A 14,061-nucleotide genomic window follows, 5' to 3' on the forward strand; every position below is an offset into this window, starting at 1 on the left:
GGCCGATCCGTCAAGCGACAGCGGCGTCATCGAACCATCAGCTAGTCCCTGGAGCTCACCGGTAGTACTTGTAAAGAAGAAGGATGGAAAAATGAGGTTTTGCGTGGACTACCGGAAGTTGAATGACGTTACGAAAAAGGATAGCTACCCATTGCCTAGAATTGACGACACTCTGGACTCGCTCTCTGGTACGAAATGGTTTTCCACATTGGACTTGAAAAGCGGCTACTGGCAAGTGGAGGTAGAGGAGGAAGACAAAGAGAAAACAGCCTTCAGTGTCGGTGATGGTCTTTGGCAATTTACAGTGATGCCTTTTGGACTTTGTAATGCACCAGCTACTTTTGAGAGACTCATGGACCAGGTACTGAAAGGACTACATTGGAAAACATGCTTGGTGTACCTGGACGACATCATCGTATTGGGCAAGAACTTTGATGACCATCTTAAGAACTTGGAGGAAGTTTTCCAGAGAATAGCTGGCGCTGGTCTGAAGTTAAGTCCCAAAAAGTGTGCGCTGTTTAAAAAGGAAGTCAATTATTTGGGTCACAAGGTAACGACAGAGGGCATCTGCACTGCGAACGAAAAAATAGAGGCTGTACAGGATTGGCCAAGACCACAGAATCTACATGAATTGAGAAGTTTTCTTGGGCTGTGCACATATTACCGCCGATTTGTACCAAATTTTTCCAGCGTAGCCCATAGCCTCCATGAGCTTACAAGAAAAAACAAAGCTTTTGAATGGAAGAAGGAGCAAGAAGTGGCTTTCCAAACATTGAAGGAGCGTTTATGCACTGCCCCAATGTTAGCATATCCGATTCCAGGAGCAACATTTATTCTAGATACAGATGCAAGTGGATATGCTATAGGAGGCGTTTTATCACAACTGGTCGATGGACAGGAGAAGGTAGTTGCATATTACAGCCGTTCGATTGGAAAACCAGAGAGGGACTACTGTGTTACGCGGAGAGAGCTGTTGGCATTGGTAGAGTGCATTAAACATTTTCACAAATACCTCTACGGCCAGCGATTCCATGTCAGGACAGATCACGCAGCATTGAAATGGCTTCTGCAGTTCCGTAATCCGGAAGGACAATTGGCACGGTGGATCGAGCGACTTCAAAGCTATGACTTTTCCATTGAGCATCGAAAAGGTAGTACCCATGGAAATGCCGATGCAATGTCACGAAGGCCATGTAGTTTGGAATGCAAGCACTGTTCAAAGGCCGAGGCTAAAGAAGACATTATAGATGTCCGGCTAATGACTATAACGTGTACGGATGAATGGGACAAGGAACAACTAAGAAAGTGTCAGCTAGAAGATACAGATCTGTCACATGTTATGCAAGGGCTCGAACGAAACGAAAGACCAAGCAGAGAGGATATGTCAGCCAGCAGAGAGTCCCATTGCGAAGTCATATTGGGCACAGTGGAACAGTTTGGAATTGATATCCGGTTGCTTGCATCGAGTATGGGAGAGTGAGGATGGTCAGTGCAAGAAGAAACTTATAGTTGTTCCCAGAAAGAGGATTCCTGACGTGCTCAGCGAGTTGCACAATGGTCCAAGTGGAGGCCATCTTGGAATCACGAAGACACTCGAGAAAATTAAGCAGAGATTCTATTGGGTTGGTTGCCGTCAGTCGGTCACCGAGTGGATTGCCAATTGCGAGGTATGCAACAGAGCGAAAGGGCCCAAAACCCGAAGTCGTGGCCAGATGAAGCAGTATATTTCAGGTGCACCATTTGAAAGGATCGCCATGGATGTCGCAGGTCCATTTCCTACTAGCAACCGCGGAAACAAATACGTACTGGTGGTTATGGATTATTTCAGTAAATGGCCAGAGGTATACCCAATCCCAAACCAAGAAGCAGAAACAGTAGCAGAAGTGGTTAAAAACGAATGGGTTGCAAGGTATGGTGTACCAATGGAGTTACATTCTGACCAAGGCAGGAATTTTGAATCAGCTGTGTTCCAAGAACTGTGCAAGAAGTTGGGCATACGAAAAACACGGACAACTGCATTGCATCCTCAGTCCGATGGTATGGTGGAACGTTTCAATAGAACATTGGAGGAGCATTTAAGGAAAGTAGTCGACAAGTACCATAAGGACTGGGATACACACATATCATTATTCTTGATGGCCTACCGATCGGCAGTACATGACACAACGGGCCAAACTCCCGCAAAGGTAATATTTGGCAATGACCTTCGACTGCCAGCTGATTTGAAGTATGGGATAGATGCCGATGCGGAGAGGAATGTCAAGAAATCCACTGATGTCTTAGAAGAGGAGCTGAGAGAGATACACGATCTGGTAAGGCAACGAGCAAAGATTATGAGTGACAAGATGAAAGCGAGGTACGATAAAGCAATTAATTCGGAAGGGTTTCAGGAAGGAGATTTGGTGCTGCTATACAACCCACAACGAAAAAAAGGTTTGTCCCCGAAATTGCAGTGTAACTGGGAAGGCCCATACAAAGTTGTAAAACGGATCAACGATGTAGTGTACCGCATACAAACCACTACCAAACCACGAACCAAAATGAAAGTGGTTCATTTGGAGAGATTAGCAGCGTTTAGATCGAGAGATTTGTCTGATCGGGACGATCAGACTTAGGTGGAGGGCAGTGTTACGAATATTAGCAAAACTAAGGAGTGCTGCCAGCTCTAAGCCGATCTAAGCAGTGACGTGAATGCACATCAATAATTCAATCATTATGTATCTACATAAATGAATCAATAATTGCGTCTACACATATGTACACATTCCGACGAGCAACATTTACATACAAGGCAGCGAGAGATGAGATGTCACACACCGATGAATTTACTTATACGCTTATGTGTGTGCGGGAGACTGTAAACTACAAACACATGCATATACCTTATTTGAGTTGTCACAAGAGAGAGCAATAATTTGTGCACGTAGTTGTGGCTGGCGATTTTGTAGCCGAAACAACTAGTAACTTCTGGAAATCGAAGAGCCTAGAAGTATGCAGCGTAAACTATAAAAGCGATGCAGGCGAGTAAGAAGTAATTCAGTTTAATTTGAGTTATCAATCAGTTTGGTTATTAAGCCAGCGAGTAGCAAAGTATAAGTGGTATTGTGAAGTACTTTAATAAAGGACATTTTTCCATTATTCAATATTGGAGTTATTTATTCAACAGTTTAGTGATTCGAACTTAGCAGAGGATTGCAAATAAGAGGATTTGCAAGTAAATTCGTTACAATATTTTTAGGTTATGGACATGGCGAGAAAACAAAAACCAATTGGTAGGCTATGATATGGTTATGGCGTTAGTGTTATGGTATGGCACCATTAATCGATTACATTGATTTCCATAAAGGGTCAATTAATGGTGACTTATAACCATAAAACCATAACCAGATAAAAAAGGTGATCGAACCTACCTTATGGAAATCAATGTAATCGATTAATGGTGCCATACCATAACGCTAATGCCATAACCATACCATAGCCAACCAATGGGTTTTTGGTTTCTCGCCATATCCATAACCTAAAAATATTTGAGTTGGTGAATTTAATAACTTTTTGTAGATTTTATTCATTGTTTTGGATACGTTATGACTAAGAGACTTATTTTTTGTGGAATATGTTTGTAATTTTTTGCGTTTTCTTCATTTTTATGAAATTTTCACTATTTTTAGGTTAAGGCACCATTAATCGATCACTTTGGAGATGGGTATGGTTACGACTATGGCGTTAGGGTTAAGGAAGTTTAATTAGCCCTTAAGGTTGGTTCAATCAGCTTTTTTGTCTGGTTATGGATAAGTCACCATTAATTGGCCTTTTATGCGTAGATGCATCTTACTTAACGTTTTATTTTCCCACACCACACAAACATTACAAAGTTTTATGTTTGCTTTCCATTCTGTTCGCCTAACTCCAATGCACAGATTTTGACAACCTGAACACAGGTACGTTATTACTGTAGAGATAAACCAACCGTATAGTTGAACCATGTCTGACACTTCTTTCTAATCGCTAACTATCTCATTCCATGATAATCATCGTCTATTTGATAGTTCCCCTGTCATTTTGAGATGATTTTGAGCTTTCATTCAATTCGTCGACCAAAATTCTTTGCGTTTTGTGTGCGTTTCCTTGATGACTAAAAGCCGCTGAAGTTTTAAGAAAAAGTGCATTCACGTAATTTAAAATGGCTAAAAAGAAAAGTGAGGAATACGGAGCAGATGCCAATGATGGTGACTATGAAGAGGAGCCAAATTTTGATGATCCCGAGGGCTTTGTTGATGATATTCCAGACGAAGGTAAGTGCCAGCGCATCATATTGCAGTGCTGGTCTTTGCATGCGAAGCACCATATACGCAACATAACCTCAAATAAATAATGCTTCCAAATTTAGTAATTACAGAAATTGGCACAAACTTATTGAAATAAAATGCTAAATAAAGTTTTATTTGATTTACAGAACTTCTCGCCAACATGTTGGCGCAGCGTCCTTTAGAGACGGATGGCGTTGAAAGTGTTGTTGTTGTTGACAACATTCCAAAAGTGGAACCATCGCGTTTGGAAAAATTGAAAACTGTCATCCACAAATTGTTTGCGCATTGCGGTGAAATTGTAAATGTTGTGTTCCCCGTAGACGACGATGGCAAAACAAAAGGCTATGCTTTTATGGAATATAAAAACGCCAGTATGGCGGAGGAAGCGGTAAAAAATTTGAATAATCATCGTCTTGATAAGAATCACACTTTCGCTGTTAACTTATTTACCGACTTTCAGAAGTAAGTTGATTGTTGATAGATATGCCAAAATTTAGCAATTATATAACGTACACTTGTTTTAGATATGAGAATATACCAGAAAAATGGGAACCTCCAACACCTCAACCATTCAAGGTACAGAATGATTTATATACATTCATCAACGATCCAGATGCCTACGACCAATATAGCGTTGCTGCTGAAACCGCACCGAACTCTGTTCAAGTCTCTTTTTGGCAAAATACCCTACCAGAACCCAATGAATTGGAGTCTCGTGAACGTTTCACAGATACATTTGTCAAGTGGTCACCGCTTGGAACTTATGTGGTGACGTTCCACAAGCCAGGTGTAGCTATTTGGGGTGGTAGTAGCTTCCAAAAAATACAGAAATTCCCACATCCAAGCACACAGTTCGTAGAGTTCTCACCTTGTGAAAATTATCTCGTCACTTATGGGCCCACGCCCACTGGTCAGAAGGTTATAATTTGGGATATACGTACTGGTGCGGAGAAACGCTCGTTCGTCGCTGATGGTATGTCAGTATTATCAATGTTCCGTTGGTCGCATGATGACAAGTTTGTCGCACGTTTGGGCGATAACTCAATTCATATCTATGAGACGCCATCTTTCTATCTACTTGATTTGAAATCAATTAAAATCCCTGGCATACGTGGATTCTCATGGTCGCCGACTGATAATGTAATAGCCTATTGGGTGGAAGAACAGAATCAGATTCCTGCGCGTGTTACACTAATGGAGATTCCGAAAAAACGTGAGATTCGTAATAAGAATTTATTCCATGTGGCCGATTGTAAGCTACACTGGCAAAAATCCGGTGATTATCTCTGCGTCAAAGTCGATCGTTACTCAAAGTTGAAGAAGGACAAGAAGGAGTTGGATGTTAAATTCCTTGGCATGTTTTACAATTTCGAAATCTTTCATATGCGTGAAAAAGAAATCCCTGTTGATTCTGTGGAGATACGTGAATTGATACTTGCTTTCGCATGGGAGCCAGTCGGTAACAAGTTCTCCATTATTCATGGGGAACAGAGCAATGCCAATGTTAGCTTTTATGAAGTGAATAAAGGTGTGAAACCTACACTCGTAAAGAAATTAGAAAAGAAGTCTTGTACGCATTTATTTTGGTCACCTCGCGGCCAATTTATTGTTATGGCAAATCTCTCTATGGGCACTTTTGAATTCGTTGACACTAACAATGATTTCATTATAAGTGCATCACCCGATCATTTCCGCGCGTCTGAAGTTGAATGGGATCCAACAGGACGTTATGTTGTAACTGGTGTTTCGGCGTGGAAGGTTAAGGAAGACACTGGATTCAATATGTACACCTTCCAGGGACGTATCATACGACGTACGATACTTAAGAATTTCGTACAATTTTTATGGCGTCCACGTCCACCCACATTGTTGACCGAAGCACAACAGAAGGATATTAAGAAGAACTTAAAGAAATACTATCCAATATTTGAACAGAAGGATCGTTTGCGTTTGACACGCGCCTCCAAGGAACTGCTGGAGAAACGCGCACAACTACGCGAACAGTTTATGGAGTATCGTAATAAGCGTATTGCTGAATGGAAGGAGCAGAAGGCACGACGTATGCAACTTAGAAATCGTAAGTTTGGAAATAAAAAAAAAAATAGATATTTTTCAATCTATTTAACACGCTTTCATTCCATTGCAGATTTCGACACTGATAATTTAGATACCGAAGAAGTGGATGAGGAAATTGTTGAATTTTTAGTCAAGGAAGAAGTAACCGTACTCGAGTAGACGGCCAAGAGTTTTGAAGTTTTCTGTGAAAGTATACGCCTTTGTACTTTACGTTTGTACATACGGAGGTGTAGCTTCATAATAATAACAAAGGCGTTGTATTTAAGCTAAAAAATTATACAATATTTAATCATTTATCAATCAGATTTGATTAGAATACAAAAATACATAGAATCATAATAGACGGTTCGCAAAAACTAGAGAAAATACGCTATACAACAGTTCTTTTTACTCGTAGTTATTAATTTATCACGCGTAAATTTACTACACAGCTTAATTAAAACTTTCTTCATCAATTCAAAACTGAATTGGTAAATAATATCTACGCTTATATTATCCTTACGTCAACTTTGTTTTGCGTATTAATTTTAAAGCTTGAAATTTTGTTTTACTATAAATTTACAAAAATTATTCGTATTTAATCTTACAAGTGCACACATACTACATACATATATATCCATATATAAATATAGTAACCGAATTTCTTACAATATGTTAGCAAATCTAATGAATAACTTTACTAATAGATGTGCTGTATTAATTATGCTGATTTTTAACAAAATTAAATATACATTTTCTCTGTATTTGTATGCCATAAGCAAGAAAAAAGCGAAAAAAGAACAAAGAAACAATTGCTTTTATTTAGTATGCAAAAGCCGTGATGTGTAGAGCAAGACGTAGGTGGCCGAAGTTTTACTATATTAATGTTGTAGTCCCGCCAACACTGCCTCTCTCTAAAACGCAGAAACAAATTTTATGTGCACATCAGATTCCAGCGACAAAACAAGTTGAACGCTTATTATCTAGTTTGCAAATCAATCAAAACACTGATTTCAGAACCATCATGATATATGTTTTGATACCCTTGTGGTATAAAAAACTTGAACAGTGTCACCATGGATCTCCTGCTTTTCATTTGTGCTTCATTTTAACGGTGTTCTTCGTCCAATAGCTGCGATCACTCATCTAACGGAAGTCCAAGCCTCTCAATGCCCTTTAGTGTAAACGGCTGAATCATTTTGGGCCAGCTCTCTTCGTAGTTATCACGGACATGCCCCCTTATATTGCTTGAAGGCGGGTCCGCAACAATAATTTGTTGGTTAATATACCCAGGGGTCTGGGACTTTTAACAGAAATGCTTCAGACATCCCATGGAACCAAGCTCGCTTTATTTAATCTCGAGGACTCTGTTTCGACTTCCATTCTTCTTGCAGCGTCAAAAACACTCCCGCCGGTTTTGGGGAATGTAAGCGATGTTGATGATCCTTTGCCCGCTTCCCAAGGCAGTCGGTTCTATGTACCGGAGCGACTCAGGATTTTTCCCGACCAAGGACTGTCATTTCAGTGTAACCCCATTTAATTTGTTGCGTCCCTCTCACAAATTGTCATCCTCCCAGCAGCTCCTTGCAGCGAGACTGCTCCATATTTATTTATTTATTAGTCTACAAATTTAACAATTAATCAGACTAAAGAAAGTATAGTATAAAAAACAAACAAAAGGCTTGGCAACTTAAATATATGATAATTACAAAAATATACTGTATACTTATGTATTAAATTATTCAAATGCAAAGTCACACAGAGGTATAGGGGTTACACCTTACATATTTAAGGTAGTAAATAGGTACTTTTTAATCCTGAAAATCAAATCGGATCGCATGTATCTAAATTTTTGCAGTGATTATTGAAATCATGACAAATACCACGAAGTGGGTCATGCATTTCAAAGTTCGTTCTGCATGTACTTATATGCAGTTGTTGATAATATCTAGACGGTCTGACTGGCACGTTGAACTTAATTTCGCTAAGCAGAAATGGGCTAGCTATCATCCCTCTTAAGAGTTTTACTATATATAAGACATTAAGCATCTCCCTACGGCTCTGTAATGTAGGCAACTGTAATAGTTTTAACCGGCTGCAGTACGGTGGAAGATTCCTTGACGTGTCCCAAGGCAATTGTTTCAAAGCAAAAAGCAAAAACTGTTTTTGGACCGATTCCAGTTTATCGCAGTGAATTTGATAACGTGGGCTCCAGATTATATTATTATTATTATTAATATTGTAACGAATTTGCTGCAAATCTTCTTATTTGCCCTTTTGCTAGGTTCGTATCGCTAAACTGTTGAATAAATAACTCCAATATTGAATAATGGAAAAAAATGGCCTTTATTCAAATACTTCACAATAACACTCAAACTGTGCAACGAATAGCTTAATAACCAAACTGATAGCTTAAATGAAACTGACTTTCAAAATAATACTGCTATTGCTCGCTAGATACCGTCTTAGTCGTAACTGCTTGACAACTCAAATCAAACTGAATTACTTCTTACTCGCTTGCCCCGCTTTTATAGTTTACGCTGCATACTTCTAGGCTCTTCGATTTCCAGAACTTACTAGTTGTTTCGGCTACAAAATCGCCAGTCACAACTACGTGCACAAATTATTGCTCTCTCTTGTGACAACTCAGATAAGATATATGCATGTGTTTGTAGTTTACAGTCTCCCGCACACACATAAGCGTATAAGTAAATTCATCGGTGTGTGACATCTCATCTCTCGCTGCCTTGTATGTAATTGTTGCTCGTCGGAATGTGTACATATGTGTAGACGCAATTATTGATTCGTTTATGTAGATACATAATGATTGAATTATTGATGTGAATTCACGTCACTGCTTAGCATCGGCCTGGAGATGGCAGCACTCCTCAGTTTTGCTAATATTCGTAACTCTGCCCTCCACCTAAGTCTGATCGTCCCGATCAGACAAATCTCCCAATCTAAACGCCGCTAGCATCTCCAAATGTACCACCCTTCTAATCCGTGGTTTCCCAGTGGTTTGTATGCGGTAGATGGTATCACTGATCTTCTTCACAACTTTGTACGGGCCTTCCCAACTGCACCGAAATTGGGCTGGAACACCTTTCCGCCGGTGAGGGTTGTTTAACAGTACCAAATCTCCATTCCGGAAACCTTCCGAATTATTTTCCCTGTCGTACCTGTGTTCCATCTTACTACTCATTATTCTGGATCGTTCCCTCGCAATCTGTTTCTTGGCCAATGAAGAATTACTTCGCAGAGCTTGCGCTGGACGGATTTCCTTTGCATAATCAGTATCGTTCCGACGCTTCACAACAGTAGTGTGCCTTGGCTTGAAACCACCATTGCATTCTTTCTTGGTTTAGTACGTCCGTTAGGGCTTTTCAATGCCAGTGTTTCTCTCACAGGTACCTTCGGTTTTGATTTGTTTGGCCCATTTGTTCCATCAACCTTTACCTTTGAATTTCGTGGCCTTCGTCGAGTCTTCTCCACCAGTACCCGATTACTGCTGAACCCTTTTTTCAAACTAAAGTTAAGTGGCACATCTTGGTTCTCATAACGCATCACCCTTCTCTGCATATCGATCTTGATGTCATGGTCAACCAAGAAATCCACTCCCAATATAACTTCATCAACAATCTCCGCCACAACAAATTTGTGTAGGACCATGACCTTCCCAATCAATACTTCACATATCACTTCTCCCTGAACTTGGTTATACTCCCCAGTGACCGTACGCAACTTTGCTCCAGGTAACGGTTTTACTCTCCTGTTGACCAAGTCAGATCGGATCAAGGAATGAGATGCGCCCGTATCTACAGTCAGTATTCGTTCTTTGCCATCCACATTCCCTCTGACGGTAAGACTACTTGATTTCCTTCCAATTTGCGACACAGATATCACAGGGCATTCAATAGCTGGATCTAGCTCTCTACCTCTTACTCGCTCTTGCTCATCTCCTCCAGCTTTGCGTTTACGGCCACCCACATTGTTGGAACTATTAAGACCAAGATCGCAATGACGTGCTATGTGACCGGACTTCCCGCATTTGAAGCATTTGATAACTTTTTCACTTCGCTTTTGCGATCCTTTCAGTGCCTCCAATATTGCGTCTACCCACTCTGGCCTTTCTACTTCCACACGGCGTGCTTTGAAAACTGGCTTACACAGAAGCGACGCTGTTTCCTGAATCAGAGCTTGTGACACCGTTTCTGCGAATGTTGGCTTTGAGTTTGCGTATGTAGCTCGCTTTGTTTCGACGTCCCGTATGCCATTTATAAAGCTCTGAATCTTTACCCTTTCAGTGTATTCCACGGGTGCATCCGCATTTGCAAGATGAGCCAATCTTTCAATGTCCGAAGCAAACTCCTGCAAAGTCTCGTTAGCTTTTTGGTAGCGGTTTTGCAATTCTATTTGAAATATCTGTTTCCTGTGCTCGCTTCCGTATCGCCGTTCAACAGCAGCCATCAATGCGTCATAACTGTTCCGTTCGTACTCTGGAATAGTCTGTAAGATTTCGGCAGCTGGTCCTTTCAATGCTACGAAGAGTGCGGTAACTTTATCTTCCACATTCCAGCTGTTCACTGCTGCGGTCTTCTCAAACTGTAGCTTAAAGACCTGGAAAGGAACAGAACCGTCAAAGGATGGTGTTTTTACCTTTGAATTACTAGTTGAAACTGCTGGGCGATTCAGTTGCAACTGCTCGATACGTCCTCTCAAAGCATCCACCTCGGCCTCGATTTTTTCTTCAAACTGTAAAATTTTTGTATCTTGCGCCTCCAACTTCGAGGAAATACGTCCTTCTTGCTCTTCCAGTTGAGCAGAGATCTGCGATGATATCTGTGTTGAAATTTGAGCCGACATTTCGGATATCCGTGCCTCTTGTGCTTCAATCTTCGCTGTTATACGGTTCTCCTGCGATTCCAGCTGAGATGACATTTGCGACGACATTTCGGATATACGCGTTTCTTGTGCTTCCATCTGGGATACCATATACGTCTTCTGTTCTTCTAGTTGAGATGACATATACGTTTTCTGTTCTTCTAGTTGAGATGCCAGTTGAGATGTTATATCTGTCCTTTGCGATTCCAGTTGAGAAGCCACTGTCGATGTTTGAGCAGATATTGCAGCCAAAATCATGTTCAAGTCTGTGTTCGCCATTGTCTGCGGTGTTTCTTCGATTTTTGTTATTTCCTCGCCATCAAGATGAAAGTCATACTCTTCCACATCAATTCCTTCTCCTTCCATTGCCTCTCGTAGCCGTGCCTGAAGTTCAAGTTTAACGCCGCTTGTATTCAATCCACGGCTCTCCAACTCCTTCTTTAGTTGCTGGATCTTCAATTCACTGAACTTTGCCATGTCCTTGTTGTCCTCTGGAATTTATTCAACAATTCCTCTTCTGACACCAATTGTAACGAATTTGCTGCAAATCTTCTTATTTGCCCTTTTGCTAGGTTCGTATCGCTAAACTGTTGAATAAATAACTCCAATATTGAATAATGGAAAAAAATGGCCTTTATTCAAATACTTCACAATAACACTCAAACTGCGTGTTTGTAGTTTACAGTCTCCCGCACACACATAAGCGTATAAGTAAATTCATCGGTGTGTGACATCTCATCTCTCGCTGCCTTGTATGTAAATGTTGCTCGTCGGAATGTGTACATATGTGTAGACGCAATTATTGATTCGTTTATGTAGATACATAATGATTGAATTATTGATGTGAATTCACGTCACTGCTTAGCATCGGCCTGGAGATGGCAGCACTCCTCAGTTTTGCTAATATTCCTAACAATATATTTATTTATTACGGTCTTCAAGACATAGTTGATGTTAAGTAAATATTTGCTTCATTAAACATCAAGTGTTTTAGAATATAAAAATAATTTTACTTTAAACTTATTAATATTTTCACAATCTTTTATCTCAGTAGGTAGTTCATTGTACATTTTGTACCCTGTGTATTCTAAAGTCTTCTTTGCGAACTCTGTTCTTACTCTAGGCAGTCTTACATTATTGCAGTATCTAGTTCCATAACTATGGATCTCGTGATTATATAATATTTTATTGCCCAGGTAACTCGGTAGCATTCCTAATCTTACATGATGTATAAATTTTAAAGTGAAGTAACTTATTGACTGTTTTATACTAAGCCAGTTTAACCGATTCAGCATTATAGTTTTTGATGTTCTTGGGGGACATTTTAATATAAATCGCATTGCCTTGTTTTGTTGTATTTGTAGTCTTTTAATGTGCATATCACTCGCTATCAGCAGAATTGTAGGACAGTATATAAAGTGCGGCTCAATAATTGAACGATACACCATTATATTATGACGCTGACTTATCGAAGCATATTCCAATATTGGCCTCACCAATGATGTAAGAACAGTTTTAGTAACGTACGGATCATTAAATTCCTTTGACCACCTTTTCACGAACGCCAAAGTACCTTTAGCCCTATTAACGCAAGTTTCTATATGTAACCCAAAGTCAAGCTTAGGGTCCATTGTAACACCTAGGTCAGTGAAGTTGATAACTTGCTTAATAACATAATCTCCAATCATCATGGAAATTAAAGGGTTTTCGTGTAAAACACATGAACTTACACTTCGAAAGGTTTAGTGACATGAGGTTAGCATTACACCACACAACTAGGCTGTTCAGATCTAACTGAAGAAGTGCTCTATCCTCTGGTGAGCGGATAGGCATAATAAGTTTCACGTCATCCGCATACATCAACGGCTTACAGTGCTTCAAAACACTTGGTAGGTCGTTAATGAATAGTAGAAATAACACAGGCCACACTACCTTGTGGAACACCAGAAGTTACATTGATGAATTTGGACCAACAGTTGTTTAAAATAACTGTTTGTTTACGTTTATTCAAATAAGAAGAAACCCAAGAGAGAAGTAAAGGAGGAAAGCCTAACCGGTCGAGTTTGTGTAAGAGCAGAGAATGGGATACTTTATCAAACGCCTTACTAAAATCTGTGTAAATAACATCCATTTCGCAGTTAGATTTAAAGCTATTGGATACAAGGGTCGTGAACTCTAGACGGTTAGACACTGTTGACTTTCCCTTACAAAATCCGTGCTGTGATAAGTCAATAACCGAAGATATACTGAACGCCAGTTGATTTCTGACAATGGCTTCGAACAGCTTGGGAATGACATTGAGTTAAGCTATTCCTCTGTAATTTGTGACACAAGATCTGCTGCCACTTATATGGAGAGGAATTATAAATGACTCTTTCCACTTCATAGGAAACATCCCTTGCTTCAGGGAGGCATTAAATACAAATACAAATAAACAAGCTAGAGGTCGATATAGGTATTGTGCACAAGTTTTTAGCAAAACCGGCGGAATTTGATCAGGTCCAGCAATGTAAGATATTTTCAGATTTTCCAGATGCCAAAGAACATGTTGTTGTTGTTGTTGTAGCAATGCTCGCCCCACCTAATAGCCGCGACCGATCACAAATTGTCATCAATATCCTCTAACGGGAGTCCAAGGAAACTTGCCGTTTCAACAGGGGTGGACCATAAGGAAAGGGGTGTTAGAGGCGTTGGTTCCACATTACAATTAAAGAGATGGTTGGTGTCATGTGGGGACACATTGCAAGCAGGGCATACATTTTGTATGTCGGGGTTGATTCTGGATAGGTAAGAGTTTAACCTGTTACAGTATCCAGAA

General features: G+C 40.1%; 1 protein-coding gene across 1 annotated transcript; it reads left to right on the top strand.

Moving 5' to 3' along the window:
• Positions 1–4,077: 4,077 nt before the first annotated feature.
• On the top strand, positions 4,078–7,174 carry eIF3b (eukaryotic translation initiation factor 3 subunit b). Its single transcript, XM_067771359.1, has 4 exons — positions 4,078–4,292; positions 4,454–4,769; positions 4,832–6,384; positions 6,454–7,174. The coding sequence occupies exons 1-4, from the start codon at positions 4,181–4,183 to the stop codon at positions 6,540–6,542; spliced, it is 2,070 nt and encodes a 689-aa protein (XP_067627460.1). The 5' UTR covers positions 4,078–4,180; the 3' UTR covers positions 6,543–7,174.
• The last annotated feature ends 6,887 nt before the right edge of the window (positions 7,175–14,061 follow it).

Source organism: Eurosta solidaginis, chromosome 3, assembly GCF_040869045.1.
Source record: "Eurosta solidaginis isolate ZX-2024a chromosome 3, ASM4086904v1, whole genome shotgun sequence".
NCBI lineage: Eukaryota > Metazoa > Arthropoda > Insecta > Diptera > Tephritidae > Eurosta > Eurosta solidaginis.